Here is a 23,731-nt window from a genome sequence, read left to right on the forward strand (position 1 = left end):
CCTCTGTTATTCCAGCTGCCTTTATTTCACCTTGTAATTTTAAAGGTAAATCTTAGTATTAACTTTTATGGAAAGTCAAAACTTTTGATTTTTGTGTAATGGCCATAAGGAACAATCAGGACCTCCTGTAATTTGAATCTTTTTTATGATTTTTTGGTTGGAATCTGTAGAACTTGTCTACATTTATGACTTTCCATTTAAACTATAATCCAGAACTATTAGTACCAAGGTGTATCATAAGAAGGTACAAAGCACACTTCCTTCTGGCTTGTTTTCAAGCTAAATATTATGTTGCTTAACCACAGTAAGAGTGGAGAAGGAGACTTTGTAGCTGACATTATATCCTTTTTACTTAGCCAGAAATTACTATGTGTCTATGAATTTGTAACAAAATAAAGATCCTACAGTAGATCCTCAAAGAGAAGAGATTGTCATTGTGAAGATTATTATATTTCAGATAGTAAGAAAATCTTGGTAATTGAATGAAGGACAATTATTTTTCTTCTGGATGGGGAAAAGGCCTTGTACAATCATTTAAAAACGTCTTCTGGTTATTGAGATGATAATGAACATTTTAAGCCTAGGGTGAAAAATTCTTTTTTTTCTGAAGGATGAATACCAAGGTAACTTTCTTATTGAACAGAGATCTTGCTTAAATGTAGTTTTTGAAGTTTTATGGCCAGGTGTAAACAATGGAATGTAGAAGAGTAACTGGAAAATCTTTATTTTATAAAGCTGAGATCTGCATGAGAAGTAATTAGAAGCTTTGAAAAGAATATCATTTTGGTAAAGATACACTGGGAAAATGTATTTGCTTAATAACCACCCCCCATTCTTTATTAAGATGAATGCATATTTATTTGAGTAAAAAGTTTCTAAAAAATAATTCTATTCAGTGTTAGTCTTTTTTTCCCTATAAAAATTTTCCTATTCATCATAATGATGCTTTTTATTTTTTTATTTAAATATTTATTTTTTAGTTATAGATGGACACAATACCTTTATTTTATTTTTATATGATGCTGAGGATCGAACCCAGTGCCTCACGCCTGCTAGGCCAGCACTCTGCCACTGAGCCACAACCCCAACCCCATAGTGATGCTTTAAAAAAAATATTAGCACATTATAATTCTACATAGTAGTTTGATTCATTTTGAAAAAGTCATACATGGATAGAATTTGATTTACTATGCTAATCCCTGTTCCCCTGCTTTTCCCTCCCCTTCTCCCTCCTCCTTTTTTCCTCTACTCTACTCATCTTCCTTTTACTGATTTATCTATTTATTCATTTTTGATTGGTGCTTTTTCCATATACATAAAGGTGGAATTCCCTGTGGTATATTAGAGTATGCACATAGCGTGATTTTGTTAAATTCATTTCTCATTTCCTTCCCTTTCCTGTCTGTCCTCCCTCTTCAATCTTCTATTCCTCTGATCTTTCCTGTATCTTTATGATATTCGTTTCCCCTGCTTTCCCCCTTCTTTTGCTCTAGCTTCTGCATATGAGAGAAAACATTTGACCCTTAATTCTGAGTCTGGTTTACTTCACTTAGCATGATATTCTCCGTTTCCATCCATTTACTGGCAATGCCACAATTTCATTTGTCTTTGTGTCTGAGTAAAACTCCCTTGTGTAGATACACCACATTTTCTTAATATAATTGTGTTTCTTTACCATATAATATTATAGTAGAAAAGCAATTGATTGATTGTTTAGAAGAAATACATTCATGACATTATTTCTTCTACATTTTTCTGAATTATAGTGTAGTGATAGTCTTAATAGTGATAGTCTTAATATATTACTTGTATTTGTAATAATACAAGTAATATATGCTTATTTTAGAAAAATTGGAAAACACTGAAAATTACAAAGGAAAAAAATACAAAATCTCTTCCATCCCACAAACCAGAGATAATACTTACTAGTAATATTTTATCATATTCTCTCTCTCTCTCTCTCGCTCTCTCTCTCTCAAACACACACTCACACACACATAAGCACAATTGGCATAATGGTTTGTATAGTTGACTGAAGAATTTATTAGAAAAAATTTCAAGCATATTCAGATACAAATGTGTATAATTAACTCCCATATGCTGCCTTGTTTAAAAATTATTTTTTGCTACTTTTGCTTTATCTACCCCTCTTTTTCATCCCTTTTCTCTTTTCTGCACTATTTTAAGGCAAATCTTAAACATCTGTGATTTTTACCCTTTTATAGTTCAGTATATGTCTCTATATACTTTTTTTTTTTTACTAATTACAGTGCTGAAAATAAGCCTAATAAAATTTATAATAATCTATAATAATCCTCTCATGTCTAAAATGGGTTGATTTAAATAGAGTTCCCTGATTAGTTTGTGTTTGTGCTTAACATTTTGGGGAAACAGTTTCAGCCATACTGTGTAATTAAAACTTAAAGACTTTAAAATATTTCCTCTGACTAACTTTTATGGATAAGCTTTCCTTTATTTCCACTAGTTGAATAGCCTTTTGATACCATTCTAATATCTTGGAGTGCTGATAATTTAAAGAAAGTTCTGGCAGTCTTCAGAAGCACCTGTGCTATTTACCTTCCCTGTTTCAGACACATGCCCAGGTTAAAGTGTACTGTGAAGTATATGGTAGGAACTTGTGCAAGCAGGAAATTATCTAGGAAACATCTGATCTCTTATAGTCTACTGTAAACTCTTGTAAGTATTATCAGGAAAAGCACTCAAATGCTCGTGGACCCACAACACAAGGAGAGAGAGAGAGAGAGATTCCTGCTCAGAAAATGTCTCACTGTGGTTTAAATTTTCATTTCTTTTCTTTTTTAAAACCTGTTATTTGATCTGTATTGAAGTCCCTCCTGTAGGAAAGTTATTAACTCTTACATTCTATAATGGAGAGATGAAAAAGATGAAAACCTGAAACTTTTCAGGTTTTCTCACACTTCTACAGAAGTTGTTTTAGAATAGGAGACATTCATAATTTCCTAATTGTCATATTGGCCAAGTATATTAATTAATTTTTCCAAGACAAATAGAATGGCATAATCAGTTCATTTTTCACCATGCTCCCACACAAAATTTATGTTCTGACACATACAGTTTGAAATAATGTATTATTGCCATATAACAAAAAAGCTTATTGAATTTTATTGGTCCACTTAATTTTAATAGGTATTTTATCTGTCATTATAAGACATACTAATTTGTTATATGCTTTTGATAAACATTGCAGCTTTATTTTATACTGAAGTAGATGACTACTTTAGCCAGTGTACATGCAATTTTATACTGTAGACAACAGATGTAGCTATGTCTATTTTTGAAAATGCCACTCTGATACTCCAGAGACTGCTTTCTTCCCTCTTGTTTTTCTCTGTCTTCTCCTAAGTGAGGTGCATTGGCAGGAAGATATTAATGCAAAAGCTTTTTTGGCACAAATGTGTACAGATTGTGTTATAATTCTTTATAATATTGTGGTTAGATGGAGCTAAGATGTAAATTTATGTTTATCTGGAGGTGTACACCTGGTGGGCATAATCTCAATGCCAGTTTTAAGTAGTGGTGACCAGATTAGTTATTAGGCCCACAGGTAGAAAGAAGAAAGTGTAGAAACTAACACGTTACTTGTTTGAATAAATGAGGCCAGTGTGAGTTGCTGGTTAGCAAAACTTTAAAACTGAAAAGAATGGGAAATTGGAGTGAAGCAATACTTGAGGGAACTGATCCAAAGAAGAGAAAAGTTTATGCAGGGCTATTTTGATAACTGGTTAGAACCTATGGAAATCACTGAATTGGTGTTCAATGGCATTAGGTGAGCAGGTGCTGATCCATGGACTGTAGAAGAGTGGCTTTTACTTTTTCCAGGTAAGATAGCTAAGGGAAATAATTTAAAAAAGTAAAAAGTCCAGAAGATTGACAAGAGCCCCATTAATGGTAAAACAACTTACAACATGTGCTCGTGAGGCAAATATGTAGTACAAAAAGAACCAAAGTCACGATATTCAAAATATTTACCTGTAGCTTTTTAAAACGATGTTCAGAAATATTTCTGATTCTAATACCTTTGGTGGTATCTGAGTGTTCAGGCAGACTGCAGTTCTGTATGTTATTCTGAAATGGTACAAAATCTATTTTGGAGGAAAAATTGACCTGAAGAGACCTGAGGCTATTTATATTTATTTATCTCATTTAATTTGATCATGGGGTGTCATTCCAGAACTGCTGGGAATGTAATTATAATAAAATGTTATATATTTCCTAAATACATATTTTCTAAATTTTGAAGAGTTTTGCATTCAGAAATAATTCCAACCCAAGAGACTGTGGATTTGTACTTTAAAATAATGCTTTGTGGATCAGTTATAGCAGAATTAATTTATTCCCTAGAAACATAGTTTCTGATAATTCAGGGAATAACCCAATGTTAAACAGTTTTCATATTTGTCTTATATGGTTCCCTGCTCCCTTCACTTCATTCAGGTTTTGTTACATGGTGATTATGGAGCTTGCTTAAGGTAGACATAAATCTAGAATAAAGTTTTAGTGTTTACGACTGGGTTGTAACTCAGTGGTAAATTGCTTACCTAGCATGTGTGAGATCCTGGTTCAATCCCAAAAAGCACACCAAGGGACCAAAAAAAAAAAAAAAAAATAGTGTTTGGGAAGTTTTAGAGAATGTAGGCTCTTTCTTATTCAACAGCTTTTCTGTATAGGATGGTGGGTAAGAAGAGATTAAAAAAAAAAATGTGGGCAGTCTTTCATGAATTCAGTGGAAAAGAGAAGAAAGGGCAACAGAATTAGGAAGGAAGTTTACACATCTAAAAATTATAGTACTGTAATACACGCGTTAAATATTTGGACGTGGTAAGAGATTGTGGGAGGCAGTATGGTGTTTAGTGAATAGGTCCTGTTGTGAGTTTCTAATCTTTTTTTTTTTTTTTCCAAATCATAAATTTTTACTAGTATTCTGAGAAACATAATTATTTCACAAACATAACTTTTAAAATTTTTCTGTATGTATGATGCACATATAAAACCACATAAAGCATTTATGTAAAGATTCAGAAGTTATTCAAAAGTAAACACATTTTGAATCAGCCTTGCTCAGGACAGTCTAAATCAGTTTTTTCATCTATGATCCCAAAGAGCAAAAAGGTTCTTAATAACTACCATGGGAATGTTTTATTACATAATGTAAAATGTATCTTAAAAAAGTAAATATTTTACCAGTTGTGAGTTTCTAATCTTGATTCACATTTTCTAGTTATGTGACCTTGGGCAAGACTCTCAACTTTTCTGAGTATTTTGTCTCTAAAATTGAGAGTATTATATCTTATTTTGGGTTTTAAAGTTATTTTCTTATATTCAACTGTTACCGTACAAGTAAATGCTGTGAAGTTAATAATAAGGAAAATTATGATTCTAGTTAAGGAAGAAAGAGAAAATTAAATCCCAATATCTAAGGTCAACTTCAGATTAAAGGTAAAAATTATGAAAATATTTAATATTCTTTTAAACTTTTTTCATTAAAAAATAGCTGGAATAGCTGGGCACGGTGGTGCATGCCTGTAATCCCAGCGGCTCAGGAGGCTGAAGTAGGAGGATCATGAATTCAAAGCCAGCCTCAGCAGAAGTTAGGCACTAAGCAACTCAGTGACACCCTGTCTCTAAATAAAATACAAAATAGGGCTGGGGATGTGGCTCAGTGGTCAAGTGCCCCTGAGTTCAATCTCTGGTAACCCCCACCTGCACCCCGCCAATCAAATAGTTGGAATAGTTGCTATAGATATGCGCTGATGAAAAAAATTGTAGGATCAGGACTAACACCTCAAATTTTATAGTGGATTTAGTGTTTAAGTTCTCATTGCTTTTATATTATCTTTAAGAAAACCTGTTATATAAAAAAATACATAAAACAAAATACATAAAGCATAAATTCGATCAACCCACATTACCTGAGGATTTGGTATGTGTGGGAGATTCATTCCAAGATCCTCCTTGGATATCAAAATCTTTGGATGCTTGTGTTCCTTATATAAAATGGTATAGTATTTGCATATATCTTACACACATCCCCTCATATAGTTTAAACCATCTCGAGATTACTTATAGTACCTAATACAGTGTATATGTTATGTAAATAGTTCTTATGCTATATTGTTTAGGGAATAATGACAAGAAAAAAATAGTCTGTTCAAATTTAGTACAGTCACAATTCTTTTTTCCTTAGAATATTTTTGATCCACAGTTGGTTGAATCCATGAATGCAGAGCCTGCAGATATAGAGGGCTGACTCTAATTAATGGTGGTTTATAGTTATGGCCAGTGGCCACATTTCTTCACAGAAATTTCTAAAAATTTTAATGAAAGTATGAAATTCAAAAAATTAAAACATCAACTAACCATTGCTTTAATCTTATCTTACATTTTATAGTTTTTCTTGCTTGCCAGAGACCCAGTTTTCATTCAGCCTCTTCCCCCGACAAATTTCTCTGCCTTTTGATGCTGAGACTGTACATCTTTGAGTGAAAAAATGGGTCTTAGAAATGGAATATAGTAGATATTGGTGTTTCTTTTTTAATCCAAACTGACAGCCTCTGTCTTACAATAGCTTTTCTAGTTTCATTTGTTTGCATTTGGATTTTTAATCTATCTTGAATTCATTATGGTTCAAAGAATAACATTTTTGTTCAAGCATTGTTTGAATATTACTTATTGCTGAATATTCAACTGGTAAAAAATGACAGATTCTAGACAGAAGAACTAAGTTATTCATGAAAAGACTCTGAATCTCATTATTTTCTGAAATACTGAATATGGCCCACTTTTTAAAACATTTTTACAAAATTTGTTTATTGAGCTGCATAGGGGATTGCACTTAGGGCCTTGCATATCCTAGGCAAATGCTCTCCCACTGAGCTGCACCTTCAGCCCAAATTTTATTAAAATATAATTGCATACAATACTATGGATAATTTTATATTTTTACAAACATATTCACCTATTCAACTATCACCTCAATCAAGATTTAGAGTATTTCCCACACCCTAAGAAGTCTTCTAATGCCCTTTGTATGTAATTCCCCAAGCTTCATTCATTTTAGTGAGGTTTCAGCCCATGTATTCTAACTTCAGAGCCTGGGGTCCTAACCATTTCACTCTACTGCTTTCCCAACTGAAGGTTTCTTTTCTCTGACATATATAGGGTAGTAGTTTGCCTAGTGTATTTGCATGCTTATTGATTAATTATTTTTGATAGATTTATAGGTTGGAGGTAATTTTTTTTGAGGAAGTTTAATAGCATCATCATATGTCCAGAAAACTTGGTATCTTCTTTTATTTTTTTCTTGATTTCCCACATCTGATAAATTTTTCCAAACCTTTATAACATCTCTTACTCCTTGCCTCCTCATGTTATTAGAAGAAATTTCTATTAGTTCATAAAGTATATCATTCATTTTTTGGTGTTTGATTGATTTACATAAATTTAATTGTTTTAATAATAAAAATGTTTTTATTAACAAGATAGTCATTCATGATTCTTTGTAGATTCCTTGTTCTTCATGCCTTAGGTTGGGTATGTTTTTGCTAATACCTCTGTATGTTGAATTATAGAGGTTTTGTGATACAATTGTTTTCTTTTCTAGGACTTTTCCAGATTTCTCAGAGCAAAGTAGCAGTTCTTCTTCTAGCCGGTGGGCAGGGGACAAGACTTGGAGTTGCATATCCCAAGGGGATGTATGATGTTGGGTTGCCATCCCATAAGACACTTTTTCAGATTCAAGCAGAACGTATCCTGAAGCTACAGCAGTTAGCTGAAAAATATCATGGCAACAAATGCATCATTCCATGGTAAGATATGTCTCATGGGAATGTCTGAACAAATACTGTTTTACAATATTCAAAATGCCTACACATCTTATTCATATGCAGACACATTTTCTATTATTTCTGATTTTCTCGGGAGGTATATTTTACTATATATGTTAGAATGTGTCCATCTACAACTAAAAACATTTTTAAAAAGAATTAGTACTTCTTACAGCTAGATAGATGACCTCTATGGCCTTAATTAACAATGTCTACTCACTTCTAACTTTTATATTCCCAAGTACCTTTAGAGGTACCTTTAAGAAGGGACCTACTCTGTGGACTCTTCTAGTGTAGAAACTTCATACTGATTGATAGTTTGTCTAGGTATAGAATTTTTTTTTTTAAAGAAATGAGTTTCTTCAGAATTTGAGGGCATTGCTTTATTTACAGCATTGCTATAATATCTATGCCATTTTGCCATTTTGATTCCCAGTCTTTTTTTTTTTTTTTTTTAATTTGAAAGGATTTAGGCTCTCTTTATACCTTTAATAGCTGACATTTCATGATGACATGGTATGGGTCTATTTTCAGTCACTGTTTTGGGTGGCTCTCTCAGTATAGAAACTAATATCCTTAAGTATCAGGTTATCTAGTTTTCCCCCACCCCATTTTTTCCACATACACACCAGATGGAAAGCTACATTGATTTCTCTGCTATAGGTCAAACTGGTGTTCTTGGCCTCCACTAGTGTATGACATATTCTCAGACCCTCTACTTTGGTCAGTGTTGGCATTCTAAGTAAGGCATCCAAGAGATTACAGGAAATTCTGCTCTTCTTTTTAGAAGCTCTTGAATTATTTTCCCAGGGTAGTTTTGGAAGTTAGTACATTTTGAGGGGGAAACCAGCTGTGCGTTTGATTAAAGTCTCTAATCTTGTTATTTCAGTCACATGTGACCAGTAAAAGCTCTGCTGTCTTCTCTTCTCTGTCCTTAGCAGTAGCTTCTGGTCTAAGTGCAGACACTCTACCACAAAATCAGCAAAACCCTGAGGACAAGGCAGCTGGATATCCTTAATTCCCCTTTGAAAGATTCTTCCTCTTTGGGACTTTAGATCCAATCTGTGTTGCTTCTGCAACTCTCTGATGCCTTTGAAGATATTTTTTTTCCCCTTCAGATTTTTTAGCTCTTCTCAACACAAGTACTGGCCTGCTGTAATTTTTTTTTCCCTCATCTTGATTCCTGTGGAAGTTTTTTGAAGGACATTTGTGTTCTAAGCAGTCAACATTCTACTTAATGCCCCTGGCCTCCTAACATCAGTCATGCTGGATTTTCTTCCATCTTCTCACAACTCAGAATTTCTGTTTTCTTATGCCAAGCAGTTAGTTACCTCTTTGTCATCATCTAAATCATTTCCTAGTTTTTTGTGCCAAGGTTCAAAATACCCAGATTATTTACTGTGGGGAGAATCATACCTTCATTCATTTAAGAAATATTAATGGAGTGCCTACTCCTAAGTGCTGGGGATTAATCAGTCATCACAACAAAAATCCTTACTTACATGTAGTTTATAGTAAAGGCCCCAAACTACTATAGTTACCTAATCATGGTTTTAGATGGAATTTTTTTCTCCTTTGCCATACTAGCATAAATTGAATTTTTGTGACAATATAATATATAATTATACTTTTGTGATTCTAAATGGAAGGCAGCAAAACCTAAATTCCATTTTAAATTTTAATAAAATAAGGGCTGGGGTTGTAGCTCAGTGGTTGAGCACTTGCCTCACATGCATGAGGCGCTGGGTTTGATCCTCAGCACTACATAAATAAATAAAACAAAGACACAAAAAAATTTTAATAAAATAAAGAAACACAAGAAAATATATATGTGGTATATATATACATGGGATATTACACAGCATTAAAAGAGAACAAAATTATGGCATTGGCAGGTAAGTGAGTAGAGTTGGAGTATATTATTTAAGTATTATTGAAGTAAGCCAACCCCAAAAAACTAAATCCTGAATGTTTTCTCTGATATGAGGATGCTGACTCATAATGGGTATGGTGGGGGCAAAAGTTTGGGGGGAATCATGGGAGGAATGGAGGAACTTTAGATAGGGCAAAGGGGAGAGAGGGGAAGGGAGGGGCATAGGGGTAGGAAAGATGGTGGAATGAGATGGTCATCATTACCCTAAGTACATGTATGAAGATACAAATGGTGTGAATCTACTTTGTGTACAACCAGAGACTGAAAAATTGTGCTCTATATATGTAATATGAATTGAATTGCATTATGCCATCATATATAACAAATTAAAATAAATAAATAATAAAAATGTATTTGTTCTTTGAAAGAAAAAAGAAGCACAAGAGATCATTAGACTGCATGGCAGTTATCTCTTCTCCCTATTTATTTATAATAAAAGCTTTAAATTTAATATACTTTCACAGAGTTCTAAATATTTTAGCTAGCTATAGATTCTCTGTTAGAAAAAGTGTGTTTACTATTATATAGATTTATTTTATGCTTATGCATAAAATTGTTGGAGGAATTCCTCTTGAATAGCAGCTAATGAATGAATCTGTCTTACCCAGGAAAAAGACAAAGGAAGATAAAATAAGAAATAAGTGCTCTCAAAATTTTTCTTTAGCTCAGTAAATAGATAAAACTTTACTTTGCCCTAATACTCATGGTTCTACTATTACTTAAAGAATCTTGTGCTTTTCTCTTGTAAGGTATATAATGACCAGTGGCAGAACAATGGAATCTACAAAGGAATTTTTCACAAAGCACAAGTACTTTGGTTTAAAAAAAGAGAATGTAGTCTTTTTTCAGCAGGGAATGCTGCCTGCTATGAGTTTTGATGGAAAAATTATTTTAGAAGAGAAGAACAAAGTTTCTATGGCTCCAGGTTTGTAATCATCCTTATTTATTGATGACTAGAAATACTGATAGCATAAATCATGAAATTTTGATTTCCTTTTGACTTGGATTTTTTTTTTAAAGAGAGAGAGAGAGAGAGAGAGAGAGAGAGAGAGAATTTTTTAATATTTATTTTATTTTAGTTATCGGCGGACACAACATCTTTGTTTGTATGTGGTGCTGAGGATCGAACCCAGGCCGCACGCATGCCAGCCCTTTGATTTGGATGTTTAAAAAAAGAATTAATTTTTTTTTGCAACTTGGCAATGATTTAAAAAGATGGAAATGCCCATTGGTAGAATGGATACATGCTTTGTGTAGACATCTGACTTGGAGTGAATTTGAACAGCATTCAGGATATTTATTCTCTTTACCCAGTGTTTTACATATATAGTAGTGTCATTGGCAACATTATGTTATTGTGATGAAAAATTGGAAAAAACCTGCTGTTTAATAAATGAGAGGTGAAAATATAGTTTTAAATGGCATTAATTCTTAAGTAGCATTAAAATTATTTAGAGACAATAAGCAATAGAGAAGTCATTTAAATAGATTAAGAGAACAAAAATACAGACAGAACTGCATACAAAATGTGGTTAGGGCCATAGCTTTGTACAATTCAACTTAGTGTGTGCACGTTGTGGTTTGTTGGTGGTACCCACTACAATAGGCCAGGGTACCACTTATGTAGCCACATACAATGACCTTGAGTATGATTACAACTATAAAAATAAATCTAACATAATTTTCCTATGTACACATATGAAAATGTGTATGAACCCCACCATCATGCCCACCCACAAGAATGAGGTTCTAATTAGAATAAGATATAATCCTATGCTTGTATAATTTTATCAAAATGGATTCTGCTGTCATGTAAGACAGTAAGAAAAACAATTAAAATTAAATTAAAAATAAATAAAAAATAAGCCTATCGATAAGTTCATATCTATGTGAAACCATAGTTGGAAGAAAAGAAATGATAGTACTAAAAATGGTGCTCTCCAGATGCAGGCTTTTATTTCATCTTAATTTTCTATGTAAAAATCATAATTCTTTTAATGAAAGAGTTTCCTGTTTATTCTTAGCTTTATTTTGGGAAGTTGTGAGATTTTTTTGTTATTATTTAAGCAATGGCCAAGGTTGTTGATGAAAGAAGAACATTAAAGCAGCACTAAAAGTAGATGGGAAAGAAGAGCCTTTTACTGGACTGAAATTACCATAGATCTTCACATCAGTCGGATTTGTTAACCAGTGGTTTGGTGTAAACATTTTGGAGATGTATAACATAGATAGCCCATGTCAGAGACATATATAGAGACCTAATTTGAATCTCATAAATGTTAATAAAACTTGATATGTTATAAAGTTATCATTGCCTGAGAATTTTATGTTGCACAATATATTATATGCTAAGTTATTAAAAGGAGCTGAGTTAAAAAGAAACATGGTCTTTGGGTGGCCTGGTCCTATTAATAATGTTATTGTGTGGATATTTTCGCTTAATAGCCTTCCAAATCATGTAATGACTTTTTAACGCCTTAATTCTTCTGTATGGTTATTCAGTTTTCTTGGCTCTGTAATGTGAAACTGTTTTTCAAAGATTTCCATCCTAGTTGGAAACATTAAACAGTCTTTGGGTTACCCTCATAATGGGTTTTGGTGTACTACTAATGGACTATTTTATTTTTCAGATGGTAATGGTGGTCTTTATCGGGCCCTTGCAGCCCATAATATTGTGGAGGATATGGAGCAAAGAGGTATTTGGAGCATTCATGTCTATTGTGTGGACAACATATTGGTAAAAGTGGCAGACCCACGGTTTATTGGATTTTGCATTCAGAAAGGAGCAGACTGTGGGGCAAAGGTAATGCCTTTTCAATTATAACAAGACTTTAAGTGGTTTTTCTCTATCAGTATAAACATTCCAGGAGTCGAACTAGGCTTATTGGGGTGGTTTGAATATTTTAGAATCATTCATCTTTCAAGTGACTAAGCTATCTTCCACCCACTTTTTTTCTTTAATTTGTGATACTTTATTTGAGAAATAGTGTTGTGTAATTGTCAGATACAAATAAGAATTTAAAATATGTGAGGATAATTTGTTAAGTACTTGGGAAAGTGAATGATTGATTTATCATTAGACCTGGGATGGATTCATTAGTATCAAGTTGTATTCAACCAGATTAACCCACTTCTATAGTAAGTAGGTAGGGAAATATGATAAAAACAGCATATCTGAACTTCAGTAAGGTATTTGACATGGAATCTCATGATATTTTTGTGAATAAAATGGAAATAAGCAGGTTGGGGAGAAGGACAGTTTAAAGAGATTAATTGAGGGCTGGGGATGTGGCTCAAGCGGTAACGCGCTCGCCTGGCATGCGTGCGGCCCGGGTTCGATCCTCACCACCACATACAAAGATGTTGTGTCCGCCAAAAACTAAAAAAATAAATATTAAAAATTCTCCCTGTCTGTCTCTCTCTCTCACCTCTCTCTTTAAAAAAAAAAAATAAATAAAGAGATTAATTGCTGCTGGACTGACCACAAACATCCTGATTAAGATGGTGGAAGATTTGTAATTTTATATAAGACTCTGTTGTTGGCTTTGTTTTTTCCAACCTTTTTAAAAATGCACAGCTGATGATATAGGAGGTATGCCTTTATGGTAGCAGACAAAACATATAATATAGCTAGAATAAAATGGAAAACATGCAAGACCTTAAAAACATTGAAAAGTTTAAAAATATTGATATAAACAGTATATTTCTGGAATTCCATAAAGATATCCATTCTTATCAAATAAAGTGTATTAAAATCCCAATCAAAATCCAAGTGAAACTATTTTGGGGACATTTGACAAAATGATTACAAAGTTTAGAGTAAATATGTAAAGATGGCCAAGAAAATATTGAAAAAAATTGGTTATAAGGAGGGCGTGGGAGACTGTAGACAATCTATCAAATATTAAAATGAATGGTAAATAAAATATAACTAGGAGTGTGGTACTAAAACCAGAATAGAATGACAGATTAATGGAAATAGAATAGACAAGTCACAAACAGAGCACATCATAGAAAAATGGCATTTCAGGCTTTTCTTAAATTATTCATGAAATATATATTATAAAAGTCATCCCATTGCATTATAGAACACTAGAATTTATTCCTTTAGTGTTTTGGTACTTGTTATTTAACCTGCCTTCATATCCCCTCCCTTCAGTCTTGTAATCACTCTTTTACATTCAGATTGACTTTTCAGAATGTACATATGAGAGAGAACATGTGGTATTTGTTTTTCTCTGATTCAATTTAATGTCCTGCTGTTCTGTTCATTTTGCTGCAAATGGTATCTTTTACTTTTCTCTCTCAATATTTCATTATATCTATTTTTTTATTTATATATACTTATGTATGTTGGTGCATATGTGTGTACATATATACTGTAGTTTAAAGAAAATCCATTCATCCATTGATGTCCTTCTGTTCCTTATCTTAGCTATTGTGAATACTATAGTCATGAACATGGGAGCACAGGTATCTCTTTGACACACTGATCTTGTTTTCCTTTGGATACACCCAATAACTGAATTGCTAGATCATATGGTAGATCTATTTTTAGTTTTTAGAGAAAACTTCATAATGTTCTTCATAATGACTATACTAATTTGATTTCTGCCAACAGTGTTAATACAAGTATTTGCTTTTCTGCACAGCCTCACCAGCATTTGTAACTTTTTTGTCTTTTTGATAATGCCATTTTAACTGGGATGAATATGAGTAATGATAAGGAGATGGAAATATTAATTCCCTGGATTTGATCAATTCACATTGTATAGATGTATTGAAATATCACACTGTATCTCATAAACACATAAATTATTATGTTACTCAAAATTTTTTAAAAATGTTAAGGAGATGGAAATGCTAACTACCCTGATTTGATCATTGCACATTGTACACATATATTAAATATCACACTGTACCCCATAATATGTATAAAATAACAGTGATTAATTTAAAAAAATGAAAAGATAAATTGAAAACTTTGGCATTTCAAATCAGTGGTAGAAGTGAATGAAATAATTGCCAAAAAAATAAGTAAATCTCTCCCTCAAAGCTCATACCAAAATTATTTTCAAATGGATTGCAAATTTAAATATGAAAAAATGAAAAAAAAAGGATTAGGAGAAAGTTTAGAATAATTTTATTATTTTGATGTGAAAGAAAGAGCAGATACCATACATGCTCTGACAAAACAACAACAACAAAACAAACAAACAAACAAAAAAAACTAGACTACATATAAGTTTGAAATATATGAGATTTGCCAGAAAAGACATACCATATTCTTGCTTGGAATTTTCTATTATAACGATGTCATTTCTTTCTAAATTATCTATAAATTTAATATAAAGTCAAATCCAGAAGCTGAAATTTTAAATTTACCATTTAAATTTGGAGATTAAAGTGGTAGGCCTAACACCCTTCCTGCCTCTGAAAACAAGAGTTAATTTAACATAGTTCATCTATTTAAGATATCTTTTCAATTCACTACTTTGAATATCTGCAATATATTTTAAATAGCTCCTAAACTATAATAAAAGCAGTATATTGGATCATAAGTAGCTACTGTGCTATAAAAAAAAAAAAAAGTGTATTTCTTATTTTGTTCCACTTGGTGTCACTCTTTGTTCTAAAACAGAAACAATTTTATTGTTATAAGCTTCATAATCACTTTAAAGTCTATACAACCAAAAAGAGTTGAACCTTTGAGATGATCCAGTCAACCCTTTTTTTTTTTATTCAAACACATCTTTTATTTAACATATATAAATAACTGGCTTTTTAAAGCCAGTCATATAAAAAATTCAGACACTTTAAAATAAAAGTAAACAGGAAATTCACATCACATTTTCTACAAATTTTTTTTTTAATATAACAGATTTTCTTTATTTAATTTTATTTTTATTTATTTTTTTATTGGCTGTTCAAAACATTACAAAGCTCATGATAAATCATCTTTCATACATTTGACTCAATTGGGTTATGAACTCCCATTTTTACCCCAAATACATATTGCAGAATCCCATCGGTTACACACTCACCTTTTTACATAATGGCATATTAGTGACTGTTGTATTCTGCTACCTTTCCTATCCCCTACTATCCCCACTCCCCTCCCCTCCCATCTTCCCTGTCTACCTCTTGTGCTGTTGTTCAGTTCTCTCCCTTGTTTCCCCCCCTTTCCCCTCACAACCTCTTCTATGTATTTTGTGTAACACTGAGGGTCTCCTACCATTTCCATATGTTTTCCCTTCTCTCTCCCTCTCTCTCCCCCCAATCGTCTTTTGTTTAATGTTAATCTTTTCCTCATGCTCTTCCTCCCTGTTCTGTTCTTAGTTGCTCTCTTTATATCAAAGAAGACATTTGGCATTTGTTTTTTAAGAATTGGCTGGCTTCGCTTAGCATAATTGGCTCTAATGCCATCCATTTCCCTGCAAATTCTATGATTTTATCATTTTTTAGTGCTGCGTAGTACTCCATTGTGTATAGATGCCACATTTTTTTTTATCCATTCATCTATTGGAGGGCATCTAGGCTGGTTCCACAGTCTAGCTATTGTGAATTGTGCTGCTATGATCATTGATATGGCAGTATCCCTATAGTACACTCTTTTAAGATCCTCAGGGAATAGTCCGAGGAGGGCGATAGCTGGGTCAAATGGTGGATCCATTCCCAGCTTTCCCAGGAATCTCCATACTGCTTTCCATATTGGCCTTACCAATTTACAGTCCCACCAGCAGTGTACAAGTGTACCCTTTTCCCCACATCCTCGCCAACACTTATTGTTGTTCAGTCAACCCTTTTAATCTCAGAAATAAGCACCCAGTCTCAAGGTTCTTTAACACATTAGCAGAGCCAGAATTTGAATTCATTTTCCCATCTCTTTGTCTAGTATGTCACATTATGCCATCACACTCTTTGTTTTTTAGTCCTTATTTTATTTTTATGTGGTGCTGAGGACCCAGTACTTCACATGTGCTAGGAAAGCACTCATCCACTGAGATACAACTCCAGCCCACCGTCAGACTAGTTTTGCATTTGCTGCTAGCTCAAATAACTTTTTAAACTAGTGTGCCAACTTTTTTTTTTTTTTTTTGGTACTGGGGCACTTACTTGGTCTTTGAATTACATCCTTGACCCTTTTTATTTTTTCTTTTGAGACAGGGTCTTACTAAATTGCTTAGGGCCTCACTAAATTGCTGAGGCTGGCCTAGAACTTGGAATTATCTTGTCTCAGCCCCCCTAATGACTGGATTATAGACACACTTGGCTAGCGTGCTAATGTTTGTAGAGATCCAACCTGTCACTCTTCTTCATTACCCATGGAATAAATTCTTCTCATTCTAATTTTTAAAATGCACACAAGGGGACCTGAAATGTAGCGCAGTGATAGAATACTTGCCTTTAGCATGCAGTGCTTTAGGTTCAATCCTCAACACCACACACACACACACACACACACACACACACACACACACATGCACATTGCATACAAGATTTGTTTTCTTCTTGCCTCTGTTCACCCCTAATTCCAGTCAGCCATGGGAAACAAGAATAACACTTTACATTTTACAAGTGTTAATCTGCAGGTATAAATTCAGAATCAGTCTTCCTTTCATACATACTGCTTAGTCCTGTGTCTGGCATTTAATGTAGTAGTCAAACAATGAATTAATAAATAAATGTTCAGTTGGAACCAAAATATGTCAAACTTTTAGAAATGTTAGAAACCATTTAGCTCTCTTCCCCCCTTTTTAAATAAGAAAATGAAGATGTTAAAATGTATATTGAAAAACATCTTAATTAGGGAGGGATTCATAGTGTTGGAATAGAATTCCTTGCAGTACTTCTTTAATAGTCCCTTATCATATGGCATGAAGTATTTTCCTGTGGAACAAGAGCCTTGGAAAGGACTTACAGTGTTTACAAAAGTACAAATCTAAAAATTAGGATAATTATATAAAGCAATTATAGTAACTGTTATGGATATTTGCTTTTAAATTTTAAATTTATGGATTATTGAGCAAACCTCTTGATTTTATACTGTGTATTTTTTTCTTATAATATAAATTAACTTCTAACTTTATATAGTATACAAATGCTTCCTTGTATAGTTTAGATAATGATATTTGGAGATTAATAGTTACCATAGAAGTAAACCTTATGCCTGCAGATTAACACTTGTAAAATGTAAAGTGTAAATATGCTTATTTTTATTTCCATGGCTGATTGGAATTAGGGGTGTATAGAGGCAAGTGGAAAATAAATCTGTGTGCATTGTGTATGTGTGCGTGCATGCGTGCGTGTGATGTTGAGGATTGAACCTAAAGTATTGCACGTTGTAGGCAAGTATTCTATCACTGACCTACATTTCAGGTCCCCTTGTGTGCATATGAAAAATTGGGATGAGAGGAATTTATTCCAAAATTCCCTGCTCTGTAAGAGACCCACTGTATAGTACATGAAATGAGAGGTGGTGATGGGCTGATAGACAAATAATTGGCAGAAATAGATCAATAATTGGTTTAAATAATTTTGCTGTATGTTTCCTTCCAGTTTAATCCACTTCCTTGGTGAAAAGTTTCTTTTCATTGAGTACTGTGCCCCTTTCAGGTTGGCAAACACAGGAGCTTATGTATCCATAGCCCTGCCTCACTGAGCTAAATGCAGTGCATATATCTCTATTTGCTTTGTAAACGAAGTTTTCAATAGTGGCTTTAGTTGTCTGGAAATAACTGTGAGTCACGGTTTATTCAAGAAATCAGTTGCTTAAGAGAATTTTTAAGTTTATTGATATAATTTCATGTGTATCTAGAATACAGTTTCCCAATTGGATACAGATTTTTAAAAATACTCCAAAGCATGCTATATCATTAATTGGACAGGCAAACAGAGCAATACCTTCAAATATTCTTTATTGTTTAATTCTTGTGTTGGCTGTTCATTTCATCTCAACCTTGATTTTATATTAGTGCATTGCATACACTTCTTTCATAATTTTCTTCTAACTTGGGCCAGAAATGTTGGGACAATGGTGTGACATATCAGAATCACCTATGAATTTTTAAAAAAATTATATACTCTTACCTTTCTCTCTGATTTTGATAGACTCTTCTCCTAGTTGCTCTACTAGCCCAGGGCCATTGATAAATGATTTAAATCACTCATTTTCAAACTTTTTAAAAGCCTAGAATCTCTTATTTCAAATAAAACATAGTATGCAAAATGGATAGACATGAGTAGTTTTTTTTCTGATTTAAAGTTAGAGTGGGAGCCCAATAACCTGCCTGCTCTAATCCAAGTCCATAAAAAACAAAAAAAATGCTGCATTCATGAATGAAAATTGAAAAAAACACTATGTTAAAATGAAATAATGGTGTAGACAAAACAGAATGAGAGACAAAATACCTTACTTAAGTCTTTTGTCTTGTGAATCCTAGAGAAATTTCATTTATTCTCAAAGTAGTTGAGGAAGGGTAAAAATAAATAATAAAACTATAAAAGATCTTAGGGCCAAGTCCTGCATGATCACCTCTGGGTCATATATGTATGATGGTATTTCTGTCCCAGTTTGGTTAAGTGGTAAATAGGAAGGAGATAATGTATACACTTCATTTCCAGTTGGAAAATAGCTTGTCAAACTGTGGGTAGTTGATTTTCTAAAATTAAAGATTCCTTTTGGGTTAATACCTTACAGACAATGTAAGCAAAATTGTAAATATGGCCTTTGACAATGGAAAATCTCCAAAGGAGCATTTAATTAAATTTCTTCCTCTAATGTTGTCTTTTTTTTTTTTTTTTTTTTTTTCTGTTGTTGGGCAGGTGGTAGAGAAAACAAACCCTACAGAACCAGTTGGAGTGGTTTGCCGAGTGGATGGAGTATACCAGGTGGTAGAATATAGTGAGATTTCCCTGGCAACAGCTCAAAAACGAAGTTCAGATGGACGACTGCTGTTCAATGCGGGGAACATTGCCAATCATTTCTTCACTGTACCATTTCTGAGAGACGTTGTCAAGTATGGGCAAAATTAGGGCCTTTTTTTTTTTAATTGATACATTATAATTGTGACAAAGTAGTGGAATTCATTGTGATAGATTGGCGTATGCACAGAACATAAGTTGGTCAATTTCAGTGCTCATTTCCTCCCTTTTCCCTTCTCTCTCCCTCTTTATGCTATTATCCCTTCCTTTTTTAAAAAATAAAAATCCCTTTTTTCTTCTTTATTACGTCTTCCAAATATGAGAGAAAGCATATGACCCTTGACTTTGACTTCTTTCGCTTAACGTTTTTCTCGAGTTTCATTGATTTTCCTACAAATGACATAATTTCATTCTTCTTTATGAGTGAGTAAAACTCCATGTTTATGTATACCACATTTTCTTTTTTCATTCATGCATGGAAGGTACTTGGACTGGTTCCATAACTTAATGATGTATAAATGTTACCTTTCCCCACATCTTTGCCAATATTTATTATTATTTGTATTCTTGATGATTGCTGTTCCAATTCATGTGAGATGAAATCTCAGTGTAGTTTTGATTTCCATTTTCATAATTGCTAAAAATGTTAAACATTTTTTCATGTATTTGTTGACCATTTGTATTTCTTCTATTTAGAAATATCTGTTTAGTTTGCCCATTTTAATTGGGTTGTTATTAATTCTTGCTATTATTTCCTGAGCTTTAGAAGTCAGTGATTCCTGAGGAAGTCTATATTGGCACTTGTTTACTGGAGTATTGGCCCTATGTTTTCTTCTACCAGTTGCAAAGTTTCTGGTCTAATTTCTAGGTCTGATCTACTTTGCATAGACTTTTGTGCTGGGTGAAAAATGAGGATCCAGTTTCCTTCTGTGTATGGGATATACAGTTTTCCCAGCACTATTTTTTTTTTTAAAGTTGTCTTTTTTCCATTGTACATTTTTGGTGCCTTTGTTAAGGAACAGAGACGGTATCTATGTGGGTTTGTCTCTGTCCTCTCTTTCATTGTTCCACGTGTCTATTTTTATGTTTTACCATGTTGTTTTTGTTATTATAGCTCCATAGTATAATTTGAAATCAGGTTTTTATTGTGATGTCTCCAGCATTGGTCTTTTTGCTCTTTATAGTTTTGGCTTCTCTGGGCCTTTTGTTCTTTCATGTGAAATTTAGGACAATTTTTTCTAGTTCTGTAAAGATGTCTTTGATATTTTGATGGGGATTGCATTAGATCTATAGATCACTTTTGGTAATATGGACAGTTTAGTGATTAATTCTACCTACTCAAGAACATGGAAGTTCTTTTCATCTTCTAGTGTTTTCTTCAATTTATTTTTTCAGTATTTTATAATTTAAATTTTTTGTTATCAATAGACCTTTATTTTATTTATTTATATACAGTGCTGAGAATCAAACCCAGTGCCTCACACATGCTAGGCAAGTGCTCTGCCACTGAGCTACAACCCCAGCCCCTATTTTATAATTTTTATTATAGAATTCTTTCCTCTCCTTGGTTGGATTTATTCCTAGGGTTTTTTTTTTTCTTGTTGTTGTTATTTTTGCAGTTATTGTGAATGGGATCATTTCCCTGGCTTTCTTTTTCAGTGAGTTCATTATTTGTGTATAGAAAATCTGTTGAATTTTGTGTGTTGATTTTATATCATGTTACTTTGTTAAATTTGTTTTTTCAGTTCTAGAACTCTTATAGAGTTTTTTGGATCTTCTAAATATAGGACCATATCATCTGCAAATAGTAATAATTTGATTTCTTCCTTTCCTATTATATTACTTAAGATAGAGCCTCTTATTATTTTTTTTCTTTTTTCCATTTTTTGCTATTTATTCAAACCAAACGATTTTCTTAAAGTTATGAAATACAGAGGAGACCTCTTATTATTTTTGTTATTAATTAGAAACTAAACCACCTGGGAAGTAGATAGATCCTCCTATGCTATAGGCCCTTCTCTAACCAGGATAGGATTGTATGGTATATAAAATTTTATTTTCATTTAGTTCCCTAAGCCCATGTCCCATAGAATTCATCTTTCCTGAGGATTATTTTTATCAAATGGAAATTTATCTCAACTGTGATTGTTTGTAGTGACATTATTATAAAGTAGAAATTAATAGGAGCTTTTCTCCAATGCATTAGGTGAAGTCCAAAGCATTTCTTCATTTTCTTCTCACCCTCTCAATCCCCTGTGTCCTAGATTCTGCTGAAGCAAAGAATTAAGAAATGAAACTCCTCTTTCCACAACTGAGAGCTTTTTAAAAATAGATGTCTTGGCTGAGATTGTAGCTCAGCAGTAGAGCGCTTGCTTAGCATGTGTGAGGCGCTGGGTTTCATCCTCAGCACCACATAAAAATAAATAAATGAAATAAAGGTATTGTATCCATCTACAACTAAAAATATTAAAAAAAAAAAAAGATGTCTACCCTTCACTAACTGAATCAGAATTTCTGGAAACAGAGCCAGAGGATCTATATTTTTTTAAAAGCTGCTCACACAATTCTAATTCAGCTATTACCAGACTAGCATTTAGAATCTTGGGTATAAGGACTTGAGACTTGAATGGAAGTCAGCCTGGCAATGCCATAAGGTATTAAATAAGAGCTTAGTATATATCAACAGATATTTAAATGAAGGGTGTTTTCACTGTTAGATTCACTTGGTAGCATTCATATATTCAAAATGACCATCTGCTCCTTAAAAAGTTAATACTTTATTTTTATTTTTTAATTGATAAATGATAATCAAATGTGTTTGTGGGGTACAAGGTGATATTTTCCTCTTGGTATACATTGTGGCATGATCAAATCAGGTCAGCTAAGCTTTAATTCAGACAATTCCAGTTGTAAAATAGTTCCCATTTTACTGTGTTTTTTGTAGCTGTGTTATGTATTCACCCATAGTAACTTTAATATTTACCTTTCCACCCTGTACTTGAAGGAATCTCAGCTGAAAAAGAGCAAGAGAACATTTTATAAAAGTCATAAAAGTAATGAGAAAGACATTGATGAAATTTCTGTCTGTATGTGCATGGGTGTGTATGGTTTTTAATGTGGAAATCATTATTTGTTTTTTTTTAAATATAGGGAAATGAGTGGGAGAAGTCTATTCATTCAGTATTTGAATATAAACCAAAGCTTAACAAATGTTCTTCACTTTGAAAATCTTAGTACTTTGTTCTAACATTTGTGCCTGATTATTATCAAATTTTCTGGCATTTTAAATCTGGAAAGTGATTGTCTGTTTTTCCCCCTTAATTCTTAGTGTTTACGAACCCCAGTTGCAGCATCATGTGGCACAAAAGAAGATTCCATATGTGGATTCCCAGGGGCAATTAATTAAGCCAGACAAACCAAATGGAATAAAGATGGAAAAATTTGTCTTTGACATCTTCCAGTTTGCAAAGTATGCTTTGAATAACACCAGTAAGATTAAATTTGTCTTGAAATGCTGCTTTTTAGTCTCTTAGGCAGGAAACTGTTCTCAGGAGACATTTGATAGCATGTATTTCAGGCATTTTGATTATATCATCTAGATTGATTATCATTCCCTACAATAAACCACCACTCCAAGGAGTGTGGTTTGAGTACCTAGAGTGCAGTGTTCTTTTTATCAGTTGGATTGTTATCTGGCTCTCCTGCAAAGTTGTTAAAGTCATTTATCTTGCTTGGCTGAAAGACTAAAAAGGTTAAGATGAACAATTGACCCATTTGTGTTTGGGATCTGTTACTGACCTGTGAGCAAATGTTTTATCGAACATGTTTTTGGATTATATACCTCTCTATAATAAAGATCACATCTTATGTTGAGATACTTATTTCAGAATTTGACAAATGTGAAAATGCAGAATGTGAATTAGCTGTATACAGTCAGTCTCTCCATATACATTTCTAAAGCATCTTTTTTATATTTTTTTTTCTCTTAGCTCCAGTGCTAATATGATCT

General features: G+C 33.0%; 1 protein-coding gene across 3 annotated transcripts in view; it reads left to right on the forward strand.

Annotated features, from left to right (window-relative positions):
• The window catches only part of Uap1 (UDP-N-acetylglucosamine pyrophosphorylase 1), a 38,788-nt gene that overhangs the window by 9,296 nt on the left and 5,761 nt on the right, over positions 1 to 23,731 (forward strand). For all 3 annotated transcript variants that reach the window (XM_076862757.1, XM_076862754.1, XM_076862756.1), the window contains 5 exons: positions 7,643 to 7,847; positions 10,548 to 10,723; positions 12,429 to 12,601; positions 19,624 to 19,817; positions 23,051 to 23,191. In XM_076862757.1, the coding sequence (XP_076718872.1) occupies positions 7,643 to 7,847; positions 10,548 to 10,723; positions 12,429 to 12,601; positions 19,624 to 19,817; positions 23,051 to 23,191 (889 nt within the window). The remainder of the gene's footprint in view (positions 1 to 7,642; positions 7,848 to 10,547; positions 10,724 to 12,428; positions 12,602 to 19,623; positions 19,818 to 23,050; positions 23,192 to 23,731) is intronic.

Source organism: Callospermophilus lateralis, chromosome 7, assembly GCF_048772815.1.
Source record: "Callospermophilus lateralis isolate mCalLat2 chromosome 7, mCalLat2.hap1, whole genome shotgun sequence".
NCBI lineage: Eukaryota > Metazoa > Chordata > Mammalia > Rodentia > Sciuridae > Callospermophilus > Callospermophilus lateralis.